At 39.9% G+C, this 22,393-nt stretch overlaps 1 protein-coding gene across 1 annotated transcript in view; it reads right to left on the reverse strand.

Annotated features, from left to right (window-relative positions):
* Nucleotides 1-3,486: 3,486 nt before the first annotated feature.
* Nucleotides 3,487-22,393, reverse strand: part of LOC135216102 (small ribosomal subunit protein bS18m-like) — a 56,703-nt gene continuing 37,796 nt past the window's right edge. The window contains exons 3-4 of the mRNA XM_064251177.1: nucleotides 12,247-12,454; nucleotides 3,487-3,683 (exon numbers count right to left, since the gene is read on the reverse strand). Of these exons, the coding sequence (XP_064107247.1) occupies nucleotides 3,592-3,683; nucleotides 12,247-12,454 (300 nt within the window). The 3' untranslated portion in view covers nucleotides 3,487-3,591. The remainder of the gene's footprint in view (nucleotides 3,684-12,246; nucleotides 12,455-22,393) is intronic.

The raw sequence follows: 22,393 nt of genomic DNA on the forward strand, positions 1-22,393 counted from the left end.
TGCTCCAAAATACAATTTGTAACTGGAAACGGGGATTTATAATGTCCCAATTAAATAAAAAGCTAATGGTGAAGAAGCATCATTACAACCATACTGTTGAAGGGAGGCCTTGGGAAGGAAGAACTTTTCAGCTTGGCAATAGACTGGATCATGAAAAGAGCTCTGAGAAGATAGAAACGAATTTGGAGTATTCAAATTAGAACACTGAACTATTAGTAAAACATATAAGCATCTCATTAATAAAACTATGACTTGCAGAGACATAAGCATTTACAGTGGAGATTTTAGACGGGTGACTGCAAAATTCTGAAATTCATGGCTAGAGTACATTTTACAAAGTTGCTGGTCTAAGCATGGAATAAAAGAAAACAAAAATTGAAGTTAGTCAGTAGTGCACTATAATGGAAGTAGGAGGATTAAAGAGAAGGCTCAAAAACCATGCAAAAATGACACAAATGAAGACTTGGACCAGATGAGAATTCAGGTGAAAGTCACAAGGCATGTGGAGCGCCTCCGTGGCGTGGTCGGTATGGTGTTGGCATACCACCTCGGTGTCTGTGAGTTCGATTCACGGGCATTCAATTGAGGTGTGAAAGATGTGTATGTCTGGTGATGGAAGTTCAGAAGTCACGTAAAGCCGTTGGTCCCGTTGCTGAATAACCACTGGTTCCATGCAACGTACAAACACCATACAGACAAACAAACAAACCACAAGGCATGTGACTGGTGAGAACTCATTACATACTGGCCCAAAGGAAAGTAGTGCCATCAGAGGACCTCACTTGGTGCACTGTAGTTGCTACTAAAGGGTGTTTGTAGCATCCCTTCAGTCCCCAGCTGCATCCACATTTTAGCCTTTTACCTTACCTCTATTCATCGACCTTTACTCAGTCTTGCTGTCCAACCTCTATAACTATTGTCTCTGAGTGTAGCTATGGGGTTTCCTCCCAGTTCCACTTATATATCCATGTACTCAGTATCTTAATTTTCTGGGTCTTTTATTGTGATGTCCAACCACTCAACTACCTCTCATCACTGTTTTAAGTGTTGAGTGGCCGAAAGTATCCTGTGTTTGGGTTGAGATTAAATTTCATAAAATCAAGTCTAATCAAACACACCGAATTCCATAAGGGGAAAACCTTTCTTATTATGTGATAATATCACAGCTATACAATTTAGGGTTGTCAGTTGACTTTGACTACGAAATCAAGAACTGAGGTAGTATTTAAAATTAAGCTTCTGCACGGATACTGCCACACGATGAAGAGATAAGTTTATAATGAAAAGGAATTTTGACATAATATAAAATAGGGAATCACAAATCCTCCCGAGATGCTGTAAATGTTTGGTGAGCCCTGCTTTTGTACCATAAAACAAGAACTTGAATGAGGTCTACAGGAAGATCATTAGAATTATTGTTAATATGTCCAAGGATCAGCCAGGTCCTTTGCTGTTTATCAGAGTTATAGAGAAAGCTAAACAGGAGTGAAAAAAAAGTAAGCCCCATTATATACAGATGAGGTACCAAGCACTCATAACTGGAGAGGAGGAAACGGTGAGGAGAAAACAGAAAATCCATGTCAGCAAAACAAAATTACTGTCACTGGAAAGCTGGAAAAGGGAATATTACAATAAGAATTATTATAGAGTAGTTTGGCCAGACCAATGGGTTTAAATACTCTCACAAGACTAGTCATTTGCACAGTTGCATAGAAAGAAAGTAGCTTTGCAGATATTGCAAGAGGTTCAGGAGTGAACCCAGCACTATGAATCAAATTTAATAGATGGTGTCAAATGGAATATGATGCTTGTATAAGAACATGGAAAGGGAAGCACCCATTTCTGGTGGAAAGTAGGTCTCAAAAAAGTTAAATACTATTCACACACTGAACTGTATAGCAGATAATGAGGAAAATAAGATAAAAAAATGTAGCAACAGCCAAGAAAAAGTGAAAAGAGGAAAAATATTCCTACTGTGCAAGTAAAACCTGTACTACTCAAAACAGCAGACATGCATACTAACAAAGATAACGGAAGCAATATTGGACAGTCGAATGCAAAATGCTAAATCGTGAATGCAAAATGCTTAACTTATGGCTGGACTGTGGCATGAATATCACACTCAACGCTATTACTGAGAGATGTGTTGTACAACATCTGGAAAATAGACCAAGATACCCAAGACTGAGATGGTTTGGTCATTTGATGTGTATGGCAAGAATAGCAAGTCAGAACAGCAGTAGATATGGAAATAACAAGACAACCCAGTAGGAAGGCTAAGAAGCACCAATAAAGACCTAGACAAATAGGAATTCAGGCAAAAAGTGGACAAGACAGAAGACAGTGAAAAACTCATTTACACCTAACCCTGTAAAGAGAAAACCTGATTATGAGCTAAAAACAAGCAGACCTGGCTATAAGTATGAAAGTTTTTGCAAAATATTATCTTCACTTTTGTTGATGAAGGTACAAGCAAGCAAGAAAATTCATAAAATATGCATATAGTAAATAAAAAAAATTCATATTGTACTTGTTAACCGATAAGTCCTTTGGAAAAAGTTTTTAAAAGCAATCCATACAGATTACCATGGAAACAAAAATCTAAACATGAATTTGCATTGTGCATATACCAGAAACCCATTAAAAAGCCCTCGAATGATGGAAGATCCTGTGAAAGAGGGCTCAGGCACATGGTCGAGCAATGAATCACATACATGGCCTGGAACAAAACCATGTATACAGTCGCAAGATAAAGAATGATATAGGCGAGAATGTCCTGGAGAAGATCGGCCACGACGAGAGTAATCAAGGCCCCCAACTCTGGAAGGTGAGCGACACAAGCGGGAACTCCTTGGAGAACAAGAACCAGAGAGGCTTCTTGACTTCTTTGAATATAGGTGAAAGGCTGGCCTTCCCATCATGCAGAGGCGGAGAAGCCATTCTAGGCTGAGAAAGTCATCCACTGACCCAAACTGCCGCACGAACCTCACTATGAACACGCTTATTAGGAGACAGAACAGGAGGAGAAGCAACAGTCTCTGGGAGAGAACTGCTAGAAGGTATAGGATCAGCGACCTAAGTATTAAGCACCTTCAACACCTTAATCAGAGCTTATCATCCTTGCAGCTAAGTAGAACAGGCTGAGGTGACAAAGAATCAGCTTGAAGACTCCGAGGAAAGTGAAGGCCATCGCGAACTGGAGCACGTCCACGTACGAGCAGAGGGGAGGTTTTTCAGGGGCAAAATCAATGGATACTGTCTTAAATCTATTTGTCTAGCCAAAATAAAATGTCAATCTAACAACCATAAAATATTCAATAAATTATTAAAAATGCAAAAAAGGATGATCTCTACTAAATGTTTGGCTTAAGAAGAAAATGAATGAGGAGAAAAAGGAGGAATAAACTATAAAAAGAGTTTTATATCATCCCAATTGTGAGTAAAAGGTATAACTTACTAGTTACATAATGGAAATATTGAAAAACATTGCTTTATACACAAATTTATTACATGATAACGAATAAAGACAAGGTGAAAATATATACATGCCTAAATTCACCTTATATACTTAGCACAAACAAGGTCAATGGGCTAGTAATTGTGGGGTCGATCAGGATCATTTGGATCAAAAAGCTTGGGGTCTTTCAAGAACTGCACACTCTTCATCATTATAGCCATATATCCTGTAGAGAAAATTTAAACAAAGTTATACAGAACACATAATCAAAATCATTATCAAAGCCTAATTGGTTAACCTTCATTAACTTTTAAAACACGAACTTCATACTGTACTATGTAATATATTTAAGGGCTTCCCAAAGCCAAGCAAACTGAGAACCAAACACTTATGTACCACTACACAATCTCAAGGAAATCCATACCCTTTAAGTACAGGAGTTTTTTAATTAGCATGCCTAGATATGGAATGGTTTATGCAGTTCTGAGTTTAGATTTTAGCTTCACTCATGCTCTCAATACAGGCTCTGAATTAGGCATGTGTAGTGAAGGGGAAGTCTTATAGCTTTTTCTGAGGTGAAGGCATAATTACTTATCTGCCTAAATACAGGCTCTGACTCAGGCATGTGTAAAGGGGATGTCTTATAAATTTTTCTTAAGTGGTCAGGCATAATTACTCGTATCTGCCACTCCTAAATACAGGCTCTGACTCAGGCATGTGTAAAGGGGATGTCTTATAAATTTTTCTTAAGTGGAGGCATAATTACTGTATCTGCCTCAATACAGGCTCTGACTCAGGCATGCATAAAGGGGAGGTCTTATGGATTTTTCTTAGGAGGAGGTATAATTGCTGTACCTGCACTTGTTAATTACTGTATCTGCACAAGTGCAGGTACAGCAATTATGCATCGGAAACCTTAAAAACAATTTATTCCAATGCCAGAATAAACACACTTGAGAGAGAGAGAGAGAGATAAAACTTTTTTTTCATCCAACATGAGCCACCTATGTAAAACTTGCACATCAGTATGATCTGCTGAAGCAGATCATACTGATATTTCAGGATGAGACCAGAAAGAGATTAACTGTATATACAGTAATACCTCAATCTTATACAATTCAAGTTGCGCAATGTAAACGAAAGAACCAGAAAGTCCTCTGGAGAGAATTTACGATCCAGATGTAAGAAGCCCAAAACTCAAAAGACAACAGACAGTAGAGTGAATGACTACCTCTGAAATGCTAGCAGATTTCATGAGTAATACATGCAAAGAAAGACAACCCAAGACAGCAAATACACCTAAGATGTAAGGACAGGTATTTCAAGATGAATATGCCTCCTTGTGTGCTCAAGGGATCGTGGATGAAGTCAGAGTAGGATGAATGACTAGAAACTCCTGACCTGTGGTGCATGACCAGTCAAGACAATTAGAATAATTCAGAAACATCCACTGATACTGTGACACAAGTGTAGATAAAAGCAGCCAAGGCCAAAGTACTACTACTCCAAGAATAGCAGACATCTTGACAACAAAACAACAGGAAAGAGAAGGATGATTGAACCTCAACAGCATCGATCCTGAGTTGTATAGAGAAGTCCAGAGATCCATCTAACCATACAAAACCATGAACTCAAGAGAATGACAGTGCAGGAAAGGTCCAAACAACTGGAGGCAACTCAACTCAACCACCTAGGCTAGGCTAAGTCGGTGAAGACAGGTTCCAACTAGCTAGGCTAGGATAGGCTAGACAAAAAACTAAACTACTTAGACTAAGCTAAGTTGGTAAAGGTAGGTTCAAACTGGCTAGGCTAAGAACTCAACCGTTTAGGCTATTGCTAAGTTGGTAAAAGTAAATAGTTCCTCATCCTTCTTTAGTCTCGAAGTCTTCTTGGTCTAGACTCAAGTACCTAACCAATTGATTAGGTCTGAATCGTAGATTTATGGAGTTAGAAAATAATTCTGCTTGCACCAAGAAAATGCCTTATACAATCAGAACTGACACCTGCTTTGTAAGCATAGGGCAGAATGGTTCCAAAGAAACTTCTCTGTAAACGAACTAACCTATTGACTATAGTAGACTCACAACTGTGCATTTGATGTCTAGGCCAGTCCCTTACGACATTCCTGACTGGCTGTTGATAAGCCAATCACAGGGCTGGAAACTCTTAGTCTCTCTCGAGAGTTCCCATTGGCAGGATGTATGCTCAACCTCTCCTGAAAGACGTATACCTCAGGAGAGGTGGAACATAGATCCTACCAACGTGAACTCTCCAGAGAAAGACAGAGAGTTTCCAGCCCTGTGATTGGCTTATCAACAGCCAATCAGGAGCGTCGTAAGGGACTGGCCTAGACATCAAATGCATGGTTGATGTAAATCTACTATAACTATAACTACTTTGGGACAGAAAGTCAAAGTGTTGGGTCAATATTCTCATAAGAACTATCCAAATTATAAATAAACGATGAATCAAGAAAATTATTCCTACCTGAGAAGGGTTGAAGTCTTCAGATCAACACAAAGACTGTCTATTCCCAAAATGAGGGCCAAATAGGCCTGACTGAACAAATTCTTGACTTGTAATGCAGGACGTAACAGTTGGGAGATCGATCTTGTACACAGATGACAAGGAACGTCCATCAGCCATTTGTACTGTGACCAAAAGACAATTGCACAGATGTACTGGATGGCCGAGGGCTAGGTCGATGGTCTGTACCTGGACATAGCATCTTGAGACAGCCTTCTCCCTGGAACAACGTGTGTGTTGATCTACAACCATCTAGCCACATAATGCGTCCATCTCTGACCGTGAAGAGTCATGTGCATGGATGCGTGACAATGAACGATGTATGTAACACCATCTGGGAGAAAGAGAAGCAGAAGCATGATACCTCCGTCTTGATGAGTCACAACCACTGACTGGAAGGTGAAAGACAAATCTAGGGCCTCCTACGAGAATGAGACAAGAACGCCTTGGTTTCTTGGAAATTGGAGAAAGACGACCTCTCTCTCAATCACATATAGCCGAAGGAGCATGTCCACCATGAGGGACACATCCGTCAAGAACATCACGGCTGTCACTTGAAACACATCCTCGGACATGAGCAACAGGAAAATGAGACTTGAAACAAAAAGAATGTCTTGAAGGCAAACAAGAGACTTCCGAGAGGTAGAAGGGCAATGATCATCTTCCACAGGAACACAACCACAAGAAAGGAACAGGTCTGCATGCATGAAGGGGAGACTCATGTTTGTGAGAGGAAGACGACATAGCTCTAGGGGAAACACATCCACAGATATGTCAAATCGCTCACATACATCAAAGGAAAGAGCAACATCCTAGGCTGGATGTCCTTGAATCACTGGAAGGCAATAGTCATATGTGGTCACGTCTCCATGTAAATCTGGAACTGAGGTGACTAAGTCACGAATGTGTGAGCATCGAGGAGACACTGCCTATGTTGGAAACACGTCCCTGAACATCCAGAATCTCTCACGTCCAACGAAGAAAACTGCATCAACTCTGGCTGGGACATTGTAGAATCTTCATAGCTACTACAATTTAAAGAGAATCGTCGGATCGGAGTTTTGAAGAAAAACGAGTGTGTAGCAAGCTTCCTTAGAGTCTTGGATTTCAAAGAAATCAAAGAACTTGGATGAGCTACCAAGTCATGAACAGGATGAAGTCGGTTGCTTCCTCTACCCAAATGTCCGAAGAAACAAGTTCAGGAAAAGTTTTCCCGGAACTAATATCAGTGACACTGGTTACCTCTCCAACTTGCCAAATCCGGGGAAATCATGCACCTGGAGCTCTGAGTTGCAGGTTCTTGAAGGGAAGCTCATGACACTAAACAAACCCCAACCTTATAGATGAGGAAGAGCACCGATAGAAGGCAATGACGATGATGATGAAAGGATCTCTTCTTCGACTTCTACAGCAACCGACTTCTACATGTGAAGAAAAGCAAAGAATTTCCCAAGAAACTCCAACGCCTGAGGTAACAGAAGACTGGTTATGCTTCTCTTGAAACACAAGAGTTGATCGATCGAAACTATGTCGTCATAAGGACTAGCCAAGACGCCACAATCCCGTCTGTGATGTCACAAACCAGACTACGTACTCTTACAAAAGCAGAAAATATTGTACATGAGAGAGGATTCAGGATTCGTGGATTTTTCTATGAACCGTATGTACCAATTATTCACAAAATGTTTGCCTATTTGTGGTATTTTTCACTGAGAAATAATCACAAATTACTGTACTTTCATATTTTCATGACTAAATGCACTTTTTGTGATAAAATTATTAAAATACTCAAGTACAAGCATTTTTATTTTTTGTTTTTGTTTTTTCAACTATCAAACTAGGCAGTTCTAAACATTTTTAGAGGGGTTTTAAGTATTCGTGGATTTTACCTATTCAAGGTGAAAAGCAGGGCTGACAACTGAGCAAAGGAAAAGAAACATATATGTTAGGGAAGGGAGCGAGCCATACGACTCCTCGCCCCTCACCTAATGATGGGAAAGAGACAAGAGGTAAATTCTGACTGGTCCTGAGCAAGTAGTCAGGACCACACAATCGGAGGCCCTCTACTATCAAAATTCCTGTTGAGGAAGTGGAGGAAAACTTCTATGATAAGTAAGATGAATCCTCGCACAAAATCCTTGTCTGCAGCATGAACCCATAAAGTCTCAGATGTCCTGAACCACACAAAATCTGAACGACTAAAACTACCAATTTCTAATTGCTAACAAAGGAACAAGATGCCGCTGGCCCCTCTCTCCCTGAAGGAGCAATATTCCCCGAGCAAAACGGGGCAGCATTACATATACAGTAGTACCTCGAGATACGAAATTAATCCGTTCCGAGGCAGCCTTCGTATAATGAGTTTTTCGTATCTTGGAAACTAATTTTACCATGTAAAATGGCTAATCCGTTCCAAGCCCTCTAAAAACACCCCATTAAATTTCATAATAAAGCTAAATTGACCTATAAACAATGAAATACTACAACAATTTGGACCATTCAATACCTAAATTAAGAATAAAAATCCAAACCTGTAAATAAAGTGTATAATTAGTGTACAAGAAATATTATTACTGTAACGTAAAATTTCGAAGCTTACCTTTCGAGTGAGGCTATCTCCGAAAGTGGCGGCAGAGGAGGAGGAGGAGGACAAACGGCAGATAACGTACGTACGTACGTACACTCAACTTTACGAAAACACATAAAAAATTTAAGGAAAACTATAAAAATAAAATTTACGAAAAACATTAACAAAACTGTAACACTTAACTTACAAAAATCTAAAAATTACGTAAATTTTTTTTCTTTTTTTTTTTTTTTATTTTTAACTTTTTTTTTTTACTTTTACTTAGGTTTTTTTTTTTTTTTTTTTTTTTTTGTTTTTTTTTTTTTTTTTTTTTTTTTTACAGAATTTCAACTTCATCACCACTTTCAACGTTCTGTTTTTCATCACCTGGTTCTTCCTTTTTGCTTTCAACTTTCTGTTTTTTATCACTGGTTCTTCCTTTTTGCTTACTCCTGCTAATGCTGAAGGCCTCTTTAAAAAATAAACTATCCAAGGAAGATTGCTTCTGCCTGCTTTTGACAATGTTCCTGAAACGACTCAGGCAAACGTCATCGAACTGCGCAAGCATACGACCTGTGTGAGCCTTTTCAGGGTGTCTTTTTTCTATGAACGATTGCACTTTATGAAAAGCGGCTAAGACCTCCTTAATTTCTGCCGTTGTCATAGGCTCCTCCTCTTCATCGCCGCTGCTGGAGAACTTCTCTTGAACGACGTTATGTTGAACGACGTTATGTTGCATGGCCTCCAACTCCTTCAGGTCATCCGTCGTAAGCTTCACTTGGTGCTCCTCGAGAAGGTCGTTGATGTCGTCCTCGTCGACGACCAGCCACATGGACTTGCCGAGTGCAACGATCTCGTCAAGATCTGGTTGCGAAACAGTTTCGGGATCGTCAACTGTTTCGACTCAGCAGCACCAGCTTCGCCCACGTCGAATCCCTTGAAGTCTCGGTCGGATATGCATCAGGCCAGAGTTTCCTCCACGAGGAATTCAAGGTTCGCCTCGAAACCTCCTGCCAAGCTTGGTCAATGAGTCGGATGCATATGACAATGTCAAAATGCTCCTTCCAAAATTCACGCAAGGTGAGGTTTGTGGTATCGGTGATGTCGAAACATCTTTTGAAAAGATGTTTCGTGTACAGCTTCTTAAAGTTCGCTATCACTTGCTAGTCCATGGGCTGGAGGAGAGGGGTGGTGTTGGGCGGAAGAAAAAGAATCTTAACGAAGGAATACTCCACTAGGATATCTTCCTCGAGGCCAGAAGGGTGGGGAGGGGCATTGTCCAACACCAGCAGACATTTCAGGGGGAGGCGCTTCTCTTCCAAAAAACTCTTCACACTCGGGCCGAAACACAGATTTACCCACTCGGTGAACAAAAGCCTCGTTACCCAGGCTTTTGCATTAGCCCTCCACATCACTGGAAGCTTCTCCTTCAACACTTTGTGGGCCTTGAAGGCTCGAGGAGTCTCGGAGTGATACACCAGTAGGGGCTTCACCTTGTAATCCCCACTGGCGTTCGAACTAAGTGCGAGCGTAAGCCTGTCTTTCATAGGCTTATGCCCGGGTAGCTTCTTCTTTTCCTCCGTAATGTACATCCGACGAGGCATTTTTTTCCAAAAAAGGCCAGTCTCATCACAGTTGAAAACCTGCTGAGAACTGTAGCCTTCCTTGGTCATCATCTCGTTGAAAGTCTTCTTAAATGCTTCGGCCGCTTTCGTGTCCGAGCTGGCAGCCTCCCCATGACGCACCACCGAATGGATGCCAGTCCGTTTACGGAATTTCTCGAACCAGCCATGCGAAGCCTTGAACTCTGGGGTTTGCGTTGAAGTCCCTTCCCCTCCGTCGTCTTCCACCTGCGCAATCAAATCGCCAAAAATAGCACTGGCCTTGTGAGCGATTGCTGTCTCCGTTACTGTATCGCCAGCAATTTCTTTGTCTTTTATCCAGACGGGGAGCAGCCGTTCCATCTCGTCGTTCACATGGCTCCTCTTGCTGGACAAAATAGTGATGCCCTTCGATAGTGTAGTTGCTTTGATGGCATCCTTCTGTTTAAGGATGGTGCCTATTGTCGACGGATTACGGCCGTATTCCTTTGCGATCACACTTAATCGCATACATACCAGCTTCGTACTTCTTTATGATCTCCATCTTTGTCTCCAGAGACAGCATGCGCTTCTTTCCGTGAATTTCAACTTACTTGGGACCCATGACTATGTTAATTTACGTAAAGTTACACAAATACGTAATAATACAGTCTTCGCAAAACACGATAATATGTACTGCAACGAAATCAGTAATGAATTTACGTTACTAAACAAAATCGTTGGAGCGAACGAATGCCGAATGCGTACGGTAAAGTTTCGGGTGCGAAGTGGCCGAGCTAAAGCACGCCAACACGTAGTACGTATGTACAGAAGATGCATGATGGGAGGGATGCTGTCCAATTAGAGAGAAGGATCTCATGGCTTGGCTAGCATCAGGAACCAATGGGAGAGCAGGAGGATGGTGGCGAGTCTACGATAACTAAGATGGCGGTGTGCGGCGCGAGTTTCAAAATTGTTATGGGGCGAATCTCGGACTTTCAGAAACCTTTCGTATCTTGAAAACTTTTCGTATGTAGAGCAGTAAAATTTTTCGTCTTTGCTTTTGTAACTTGGATTTTTCGTAAGTTGAGCCTTTCGTATCTCGAGGTACTACTGTACATAAAACAGATAATGACAAAGCAGGAAATAGGCCTGGAAGCTTACCTACTGCAAGTCGCATCTGTCCTACAGGAACTCAGGAAGCAAACACGGGAATCCTTGAAGCCCGGGATAAATACATTTGACACTCACGAGACTTTTTAGGCTGGATAGGAGAATATAAGATAAAACAGTATGGACTTAGGTAAAAAAACTGGCTTGGGTAGAAGTAGACTAAAGTGAACGTCCACTCTCCAAAGAGTTGAAGAAAGACTAATGTGTCACTAGGCTCAAGTGTGGTCTCTGACTCACTTCCACCTCAACAACATATTGGATGCCACAGATTCCTTGCATTTACCTTTTTTTTTTTTTTTATAAACAGGTTTCCAGCATGCACCAGAAGATTTATCCTAATGTCAAGACCAAAAGTTTGTTCCACATATGGACAATATGTAAATGAAAGAATTTGCTTGAATGCAAGGCCAATATCAATCTAAAGGTAAATTTTCTACGGCTTACATTACATGGAAAAATCCTATTTCTACCCAATGTTTTACTCAAAATTATCCTAGCATTACCAGTTAATCAACAGGAAAAGTTTCATATATGTACAGATACTACCAAAATGCACCTAAAATACAGAACCATGCCAAGCCTGTTCTAGAAAAATGGATTTAATACAAATTTCAAATGATATTTTCAATAGAAACAAGTACCTTAGAATGGAAGACCTTAAATGGTCATTTAAACATATAGTCAAAAAATCTAATGATGACCCCTAAAAAGGATCAAGATAGGATGGGTGTGGCACTTGTGTAACCTCTATAGAGGATTAAAAAAATAAACAAATAATATATGAAAGTCGAATGCATTGTTCTATGATTTCTCTAGTAATACATGAAAGAAAATGACTAGTTTAGCTTTATTTACGTGTAGGCTACAGAATGATGTCAACAAATAAGCACTCTAGACCCAGACTAAAATGCTTCAGTATAAGAAGCACCTGCTGACTAACTTACCTGCATCTCTACTCTTTCCAATTTCAATTTCCAAAATCTCTTGCTGTCGTCTGCATAACCGTGTTATGTGTCTTCCATAAGTCCTTCCTGTGTAGGGTGAAATGAACTGGGATAGTAGACGGGGATTTTTGTAGTCTAAGTGGATCTTGTATTTACATAATATGCATTGAACTCGTTCTTCTTCATACGGATTTGGCATTTCAACAGGCTGTAAATCAAAATTCAGCATCATTGTAAAGGAAATATTTTTATCAAAAGTAAGAATTTGAACATTGACATTATTTTCAAAGGAAACCCCCATTATCCCAACTACTGCTCTTCAAAGCAATAACTTCACAGCAGTTTCTTGCACAGTACAGCAGGATGGCTCTTTGTAGCATCCTCTGCCCTATATGAGATTACAACACAAATTGTACTTTGCAGTACTGTATACACAGTACACCTCATAAGATTCCTTAAGACATTGATATGGCTCTAAGCCATGCTGTTGTCTACATTTTTACCTTAATGCAGCCCTTCAGTCTCTTGCAACCTAGCTAACAAAAATGTAAGTTTGTCTTGGTATAATTTTCATGTCATTAACACAGATAGTTTGTGTCAGCAAATTACAGTCCAATGTGACTCAGTATCCTGGTTAATTCATTATGCAGGCAGTCCCCAATTATTGGCGGAAGATCTGCAATTTTTGCTGCCATAACGTGCTGAGTTCCAGTTATCAGCACCACAAGGCACCAATAATATTATAGCACCATAAGATACCTAACAGAGGTGCCATAAACTGTTTATCTGTGCCATTAACCGGATATCAGCGCCAAAAGCGCCATAAATCACCGAGTTTCGGTTAATGGCAGTTTTTGCTTATTGGCACCCAGCAAAGAACGGAACCCCTAATACACCGTTACATCAATCTATCCCAATTAATTAACCAAATTACATAGAAACTGGAATGGTTTATTAGCGAGAATTAGGCAAAACTAGCAAATAAATAAATACAGTAATAGTCTGAACTTATGCAAGGTTAGAATCCAGACCCCTTCATGTAAGGGGAATTTTCACTTAAGATTGTCATGGTCTCTAAAAATGTCAATAAATGCTTACTTCTAGAGTTTGAACACTAAATATGAGCCTAATCATGCTCCCTAAATATTAACTTCTCAACCACTTTTAAGAAATTCTTTATTCTGTTTCTTCACTTTGTTTCTGAAATTCCTTTTCATGAACAAACAGTGCTTTTTATTTGGACTAATACAACCTTTAGGTGTGTCTGTTTTAAAACAGGCATTTACAGTTCTAGAAGGTAAAGGTAAAAATAACTCAATAAAAATTATCTGACTACAACTAAATACGAGAGAGAGAGAGAGAGAGAGAGAGAGATAGAGGAGAGAGAGAGGAGAGAGGAGGAAGAGAGAGAGAGAGAGAGAGAGAGAGAGAGAGAAGAGTAGTCTTTACGTAAGTATTAAGCTAACTTTTAAATGAAATTAAAGTTACTGTAATTCCCTTTAAAAGTTAGCTTAATACAGTACCCTTTTTAAAAAAACAAAAAAAAAAAATACAGACAGTCCCCTGGTTACGACGGGGGTTCCGTTCTTGAGACGCGTTGTAACCCGAAAATCGTTGGAAGCCGGAACATCACCAAAAATCCTAAGAAAACCTTACTTTTAATGCTTTGGGTGTATTCATAACTACGTAAACTGCATTCTTATTGCATTTTGCATCAAAAAACCTTCAAATGATTATTTTGCATTTTTGGTGTCATATTTCTTCTGCCAGATGAGCGTTGTAGGCGTCGTAACCCTGGAAATAACTTCTGATGAATATAATTGAAAAGCGCCTTGACCTCGGAACGTCGTAAGCCGAACCCGTCGTAACCCGGGGACTGCCTGTAAATAGTTGGTGTAGCAAGAGATCAGTATGTGAAGATTACATATGCAGAGAGAGAGAGAGAGAGAGAGAGAGAGAGAGAGAGAGAGAGAGAGAGAGAGAGAGAGAGAGAGAGAGAGAGAATGAATTCCGTAAAAATCATTGATCGCTAATCTGGCAACATTCTCCCTCATGTCACATTACTTGACATATTTAACAGCTCTGAACTTCGAGCTTCTGTGGATTTAAAAAGAAAGATGAGGGAAAGAATTCTTTATACACATCATTTTATTATTACAGTTATATTATTATTATCATTATTATTATTATTATTATTATTTTGGAGAATCTCTCTATCACAAGAGGTTATACAATGTTCTAAGGGGTCCACAATAATGAAAACGTTAAAAGTTCTGTATAATTTATAAACACATCTGTCCTATACTGAGATGAGAGAATTTTTATGGTACATGTAGTATGTACTACATTAATATTTTCAAATATTATTAATAATAATACAAAATCTGTGATAATATTGTAAAGAAATAACCTTACCATTTCACTTGTAAGGTAGAACTTTCTCTCTCTCTCTCTCTCTCTCTCTTACTGAGATAAGAGAATTTTTATGGTACATCTACTATATCTACTATATGTTTATTAATATTTTCGAATATTAATAATAATAATGTTCCAAGGGATCCACAATAATGAAAATGTTAAAAGTTTGTGTATAATTTATAAACACTTTATAAAGTGTTTATAAATTATACACAAACTTTCAACATTTTTATTATTGTGGATCCCTTGGAACATTATTATTATTAATAGTATTCGAAAATATTAATAAACATATAGTAGATATAGTAGATGTACCATAAAAATTCTCTTATCTCAGTAAGAGAGAGAGAGAGAGAGAGAGAGAGAGTTGTTCTACCTTACAAGTGACATGGAAAGGTTATTTCTTTAAAATATTATCACAGATTTTGTATTTTTATTAATAATATTTGAAAATATTAATAAACATAGTACATACTACATGTACCATAAAAATTCTCATCTCAGTATAGGACAGAGAGAGAGAGAGAGAGAGAGAGAGAGAGAGAGAGAAGAGAGAGGAGAGAGAGACGAGAGAGAGAGAGAGAGAGAGAGAGAGCCAGGATTCGAAAATGTTGCGTTTACATTCGTGTGTTTGTGAAATACTCCCATATGATAATTAGTGAGGTTCCAATTAAATGTTTGCGCTATTGTGAATGCGCACAACTCGAATCACGTAAGATTGAGGTATTACTGTAAATAAAGTATGTAATGTATACATACCATACGTATTTGATAGCGTACCCGCTGTTCATCCTCAAAGGAGTTACACTCTCATGGTCACCCCCAGGGCTTCATAAGACCGACCAACTAATTACAAAGAATTCTCTTATAGTTGGTCTCAGCCAGAATAGTGCTTGTTGGCACATTGATAGAATATAAAGGACTCAAGACAGGAGGGCTCTATCTCCTGTCCTACAATGACTACAGATCTCTACGTCTCATTGGCACAAATATGGCAACAGCATATTTTGGCCATCTTCATTAGACTCTGGTCTGTACAAGAGTTCACTTGTCCCCAGATTGTCCTTTAGAAATCATTTTTGACTACTCATGTTTCACTCCTCTTAACACCAATCAAGCAGGGGGGCCTGGTGTCTCGTCCCCTCCATTCATTGACAGTCGAGTTACACCAGTGGGTGATCAACAACTGGGTGGAGTTCTCTACCAGGTACATTCCGGGCAAGAGGAATGTGGTAGCCAACAGACCAAGCCATCAGAACCAAATCCTGGGCATGGAGTGGTCTCTGCATCAGATTGTGGCGGACATGCTTTTTCAGCTTTGGTGGAGGCCTATGCTAAACCTCTTCTCAACTTAATTCAACAGGAAGCTGGAAATTTACTGTTCAGTGGTCCCAGATCTTCTTTCTCTGGCAGAGGATGTCTTCCAACACCCTTGGGACAACCTCAAGGTTTACACCTTCCCTCCGTTTTGCCTAATCCCTCAAGTTCTGAACAGAATAATGAGTTCTCGAAATCTAAAGATGACCTCAAGCAGAGTGGTTCCCAGATCTTCTGTCCCTTCTGGCAGAGGTTCCAAGGGAGATTCCTCCATGTCAGCAACTTCTTGGTCAACCTCATGTCGAAAGGTTTCACTAGTCAGTAGAATCCCTGTCTCTTCAAGGATGGAGACTATCAAGTATCTCCTCCAAGCAAGAGGGTTTTCTCAGGAGGCAGTGAGACGTATGTCCAGTTACCTCAGTATGTCCAGTTGCCTCAGAAAGTCCTCTTCAGCAGTTTACCAGGGGAAATGGGCAATCTACTGTGATTAGTGTCATCAATGGGATTCCTCTCTACTCAGAGCCTCTGTTCAACATATAGCAGATTTTTTCATCTTCCTCAGGGATGAGAAAGGTCTCTGTTTCTGCTGTCAGGGGCTACAGAGCAGCACTAGGTTTAGTGTTGCATCTAAAAGGCGTGGACATCTCTTCATCTTGGGAGATTTCCTTGTTGTTCAAGGGCTTTGAACAAACCTGTTCTCCAAAGGAACTCAAGCCTCCCGCATGCAATGTTTTGCTTGTCCTGAGAAGCCTCACTTGAGCTCCATGCAAACCCTTACTTCATTCATCAGACAGAGATCTGACACTAAAGACAGTTTTTCTGTTGGCCTTTTCTTCTTCAAAGAGAGTGGGGGAGCTTCATGGCTTGAGTAATGATGTGAAACATAGCAGGGGTTGGGGGTCAGAGGCCTTCAAGTTTGTCCTAGAATTCGTAGCCAAGACTCAAAATCCCTCTTTTTCCATTCTATCATTGAATGACTTTGTAGACAATGAACCACAGGAGCTCTTACTTTGTCTTGTCAGAGCCCTAAGATGCTACCTTAAAAGGACTCATCATCTAAGACCTTGATTTCCTAGAATTCGTAGCCAAGACTCAAAATCCCTCGGTACATGACACAGATTTGCCTCTTTTTCCATGCTACCATTGAATGACTTTGTTGACAATGAACCACAGGAGCTCTTACTTTGTCTTGTCAGAGCCCTAAGATGCTACCTTAAAAGGACTCATCATCTAAGACCTAGATGTCGTAGAATTTTTGTTAACACTGGTCGTTCCAGAAAAGAGGTTTCCAAGAACGCTATTTCATTCTGGATACGTGAGGCAATTAAGCAGGCTTATTCCTCTCTTGATGGTTCTCTCACTGAGTCTGTGCAGGCTACAGCACATGATGTCAAGAGGTAAAAGTTCTTCTCTAGCATTTAAGAAAAATTTTGCTTTTTATAAAATTTTGAACACTGGTTCCTGGTTGAGCCAATCCACGTTCACTTCTTTTTACCTGAAAGACGTTTCCCACAGATCTTGGGACACGATTTCCTTGGGTCCTGTGGTGGCTGCCCAACAAGTTATGTAATTCACCCATTGCCCCTAATAGGGCAGTTTGTATCTTACCTACGATGAATGTGTGGAAGAGAGAATGAGTGAGTTGGCTGGTCTCTTTCTTTCTCTTTGTTCCTTTCTTCTCTCTACAGGCGGGTTGAGGAATAGACACGTTATATGTTGGACTGGTCTGATAAAGGTAAGTCAGGTAGCCATACGGAAAGTTGTTTTGCTTTATGTTTTTGAAATACCAAACCCTCTATTCAGTAGCAAAATACTCCTCTCTCTCTAGCAAGGGGGAGTGAGGATTGGTAACAAAACCCCTGTGAGTAAGTATATGGTTTGTTACTTGAACAGCCAGAAATTTCTTTGGTTCCCTGGTTGCATTGAATCTGCTCATACATCATTGTAGTTCAACCCAGACGGCTGAGTTGTTAGATTTCTGTTTATCTATCTACTTGCAGGCATTAAACCACCATCTTTAGAACTTGTTCTTCTAGGAAAGGTGGTCAGGTGGGTTAACTCCCAGCTGGTTTAGGATATTTGTACCTCCCACCAGGTATAAGTCTATCCTATTGTTAAGATTTTTTATCGATATGTATCTTTCATAGCTAACAAACCTGAGGTCTTAACGTTTACTGCCCACCTCTAGCCACCACTCTCTTTTGTTATAGTTCCTAGGTTGATTAAAGACTGAACGTGCCACAGGGTGGTGCGTGGTCTCTGACCAGCTATCACCTCATACACGCAGAAGTTGCCAGAGCTCACAGATTCCTTGCTTACAATCTTTGATTTTTTTTAACCGGTTACCAGCTGGCCCTTGGAAAATATTCTATTATCAAGACCTCCGGATTGTTAGCTATGAAACACAAATTGATCAAAAATTTGTCATTTTAATATGCATTGAAAAGTTTGTGTTTAGGCTCTTGCAAGGTGAGACATTATGAGTAGATTGGTGGGCTACACTGTAATTGCCTTGCTGTTTTTTCTTGTTTACAAAGTGAGAATTAGCATTAACGCAATAAGACAATTTTGTTATCGAAACTTATACAGTGACCTTTCTTTTTTTTTAACATTGATAAATGATTTGAAGTTGCTGAATCGGTAAACTGGGTTAGCTTAACTTCTTGTTTATGAAAGAGATGTGACCGTAGTTCCCAATCGTGCTCGACTTACAAACCTTGACATTTACTAAAGGCCTGAATTTCTTTTTATAATGGTGAGTTTTGCAAAAATATTTTAGATTCTTAGATATGTGCTGAGTTTATATATTTTTGGTACAATAATTTAAATAACTACAGTATTGATATTGTTTACATACCAACTAATAGGCATTGCCTGATGCTTAGGAATAGACCAGATAATCAGGTTAGGAAGTAGAAATATACATTATGGATATCAATTAATGACTTGTCTTCATGAGTTAAGAAGCATTTGTGAGTAAATCCTTTAAGGCAATGTTATTGTAGTAGTAATCGGGAATTAATATTTTAAAATATTACTACTATTCTATGGATACGACCAACTAACTGATCATGTTTCCTTAATCATTCTATGAACATGTAATACTTGTAGCCATGTAGACCTGGGTTAATTTGAAGTGTTTGCAAACTATACAGTGATATAAGTAGCTAACACTAGGCGGTTTTTATCAAAAACTTGTTCCTTTTATCACCATTGGCCTTCTAGTATGCAGGACCAACACATAACCTGCGCCACAGCGAATTGCTCAGTTTGCTTATGAGCCAGCTCCTGAAAGAATAAAGGAGAATTTGGTTGGTAACTAGACATGAGTGAAATATGCCACATGCTTTTGGCAGCAGCCATAAATGATGGAAGAGCTCATTTTTAAGCTGTCTCTATAAGTTATATGTTTCAATAGGAGTACAGAAGAATGAGACTACTGTACATCGTTCCAGCAAAACTATGGCAGTATGTTTTCATCCCTCTCCGAGCCATACCCACATTTAAATTGAATTGAATATAGAATTTAGGCCAAAGGCCAAGCACTGGGACCTATAAGGTCATTTAGTGCTGAAATGGAAATTGATAGTAAAAGGTTTGAAAGGTATAACAGGATGAAATCCTCGCAGTTGTACTATGAATCAAGTGTTAGGAGAAGGTGGAAAGTAAGATGAAGAAAGACAATATCAATATGAAAGGAGGTACAGTAAAAGGAACAAAAGTGGTTGCAGCTAGGGGCCGAAGGCACGCTGCAAAGAACCTTAAGTAATGCCTACAGTGCACCGCATGAGGTCCGCTGACGGCACTACCCACTGCGGGACGAATCCACATTTGGGACAATAGGACTCCAAAAGCAGTAGATTCTAAGCCTCCTGCTTCAACTTCTCTAGTGGAGCTGAAGAGCTTCTCCTTGGGAGAGAGGTCACTGATACCTGACATGAAGTGGACATAGCCACTGAAATTTCCCTTCAGAATCCGATAGACCTAGGATATTCTTTTACATCAGACAGATTTTTCAAATGAGAATCTTGCCTTTCACATGCAGCAATCATGTACTCAGGGGACCCTGATAAGGTCCACCCAATCCAATCTGAAGTGTCTGTACCTTCCAAGGGAATAGAGACTTCTCCTGAACTTCTATACTGTCAGGCAGTGGTGATATGACTGCCTTGGCTCAATCAGTTTAAGCAAGCTTCTCCGATAGGAAAATTTTACTTGCTGTACTTTCTACACTACCAGGCAAGGATGAAATGACTTCCTTAGGTCAATCAGTTTATGCAGGGTTCCCTGATAGGAAATTCTGCTTGCTGTACTTTCTATATCACCAGGTAGTGGTGATACAACTGCCTTGGCTCAATCAGTTCATGCAGGCTTCCCTGATAAGAAAATTCTGCTTATTGTACTTTCTGTACTGCCAGGCAGTGGTGATATGACTGCCTTGGCTCAATCAGTTTATGCAGACTTCACTAATAAGAAATTCCAATTGCGGTACTTTCTATATTTCCAGGTAGTAGTAATATGACTGTCTTGGCTCAATCAGTTCAAACTGCCAGGCAGTGATGATATGATTGGCTTAGCTCATCAGTTCGTGCAGGTTTCCCTGATGGGAAAATTCTGCTTGCAGTACCTTCAGAATTCCAGAAGGAAACCATAACCAGTATCAAGGATGACCCCAAGAGAGTGCAACTCCTTTGAGGCCTCACTTGTTAATGAGCAGCACAGAGATGCTATCCATGATTCCCAAGAGGAATTCAGGTCTGTCCTGGATATGGAATCAGGTGTGATAATATGTAAAACTTCCTTGTTATTCAAACTAGAGGATTGAGAGGCTGCACAGTCTGCCCAGACAGATAGGTTTCTCATAAAAAATCTTAGGTCATGGAACAGGGTAATAAACACCCATGCCCAAAAAGAAGCTGACACAGTTGTCTAGATCCCTGGTGAAATCAGAATGGATAATAAGAGACAGCCTAATCACTCCCAGAGCTCCAACTAGTAACAGTTGAGACCTCATTAATGAAAGGAAAACTTACTGAGGTTGAGCATATAAAATTTTGGGACAGAGCACCCTTCCCCAATACTGAATGGTACTTGGTCCCTTGTTCAAAAGATATTAAGAAACTGTTGATGAGATAGTTATCCTGCCTAATAATAAGAGCAATGAAAATCAAATAAAGCAACCATATTACAGGCTGTCTGTCGATACTGGGACCAGCAACAGGCTCGACTGAGGGGGGGTGCCACTACCCATGTGTAATCCCCCCAACCTCCCTTGAACTTCCAGTATGCCTCCTCTCAGGTGAAGGGGAGTTTGACAAACTTTTTTCTAGGAGCACTAAGGGACAAGTAGCCACCTCCTCCACTGCACTACACTTCACTATTACAAGGTTAACATCTGTTAATCAAGACACACAACTGGCAAAGGTATGGAAAGGAAGCAAGGGAGTCAGGTACATGAGCAAGTGGCAAGAGGCCTAGTAGGAGAGAACTGGCACCAGGGTGGTTACCTCTGGTACCGAGTGCCTGCACGGCTGGCCCCCATGGTAGGAGCCAACAAGCTAGTACTGTCGACCACCCCTATTTGTGGACTCACGATTCGCAAACTCGCCCATTCACAGATTTTTCTATGGACCGTATACCCTTCATTTGCAGAAAATTCGGTAACTTCATAAATTGACTAAGTTATGGCCTTATGAAATGGTGAAACATACAATTTATTTTTAAAAGGGAATGTTGTAACATCTGAGAATTACTTTTAAGGTAAAACTATTGTCAGAGCCACCTGAAGCCTAAATGGTAAACAAACCATAAATGCAAATGGCATTTGACAGCTGATGATGACTTAGCTGAATCAACGCAAAAAAACAAAAGAAGAAAAAACTCATCCTGAAAGATTTCAGCTTGAAGGGTACAATATACATATTCCGATGGTTGATTCATGTTCTGACGGCTTGAGACAGACAATCACCAAAAAACCGAATTTTTATTACATATGTAAACTGCATTTTTATTGCATTCTTCATAAAAAAACCCTTCAAATATTGATTATTTTGCCTTGATGGAGTCATATTTTTTCCATCAGATCGGCGTCATAAGCGTCGTAAACCTGGAAATAATTTCTGATGAATATAATTGAGAAGCATCGTAACCTTGGAACGTCGTAAACCGAAACTGCCGTCAGCCGAAACCGTGGTAAACCAGGGACTGCCTATACACTGTAACTATTTTATGGGAGCTCAGGAATGGAGGATTTTGACTGGTGGCCTACCTAGATGACTGGCTTATAAGGGGAGCCACCAAAGAAGAGTGCTGACAAAGCCTGAGAGTGGTAATCGAAAGACTCCAGTTAAAAGGTTTTTAACAGGAACAAGTCCCACCTTACATTCAGCAGACTTTTCCTGAGCACTCAAAC

Source organism: Macrobrachium nipponense, chromosome 11 (genome assembly GCF_015104395.2).
Source record: "Macrobrachium nipponense isolate FS-2020 chromosome 11, ASM1510439v2, whole genome shotgun sequence".
In the NCBI taxonomy this organism is placed as follows: Eukaryota; Metazoa; Arthropoda; class Malacostraca; order Decapoda; family Palaemonidae; genus Macrobrachium; species Macrobrachium nipponense.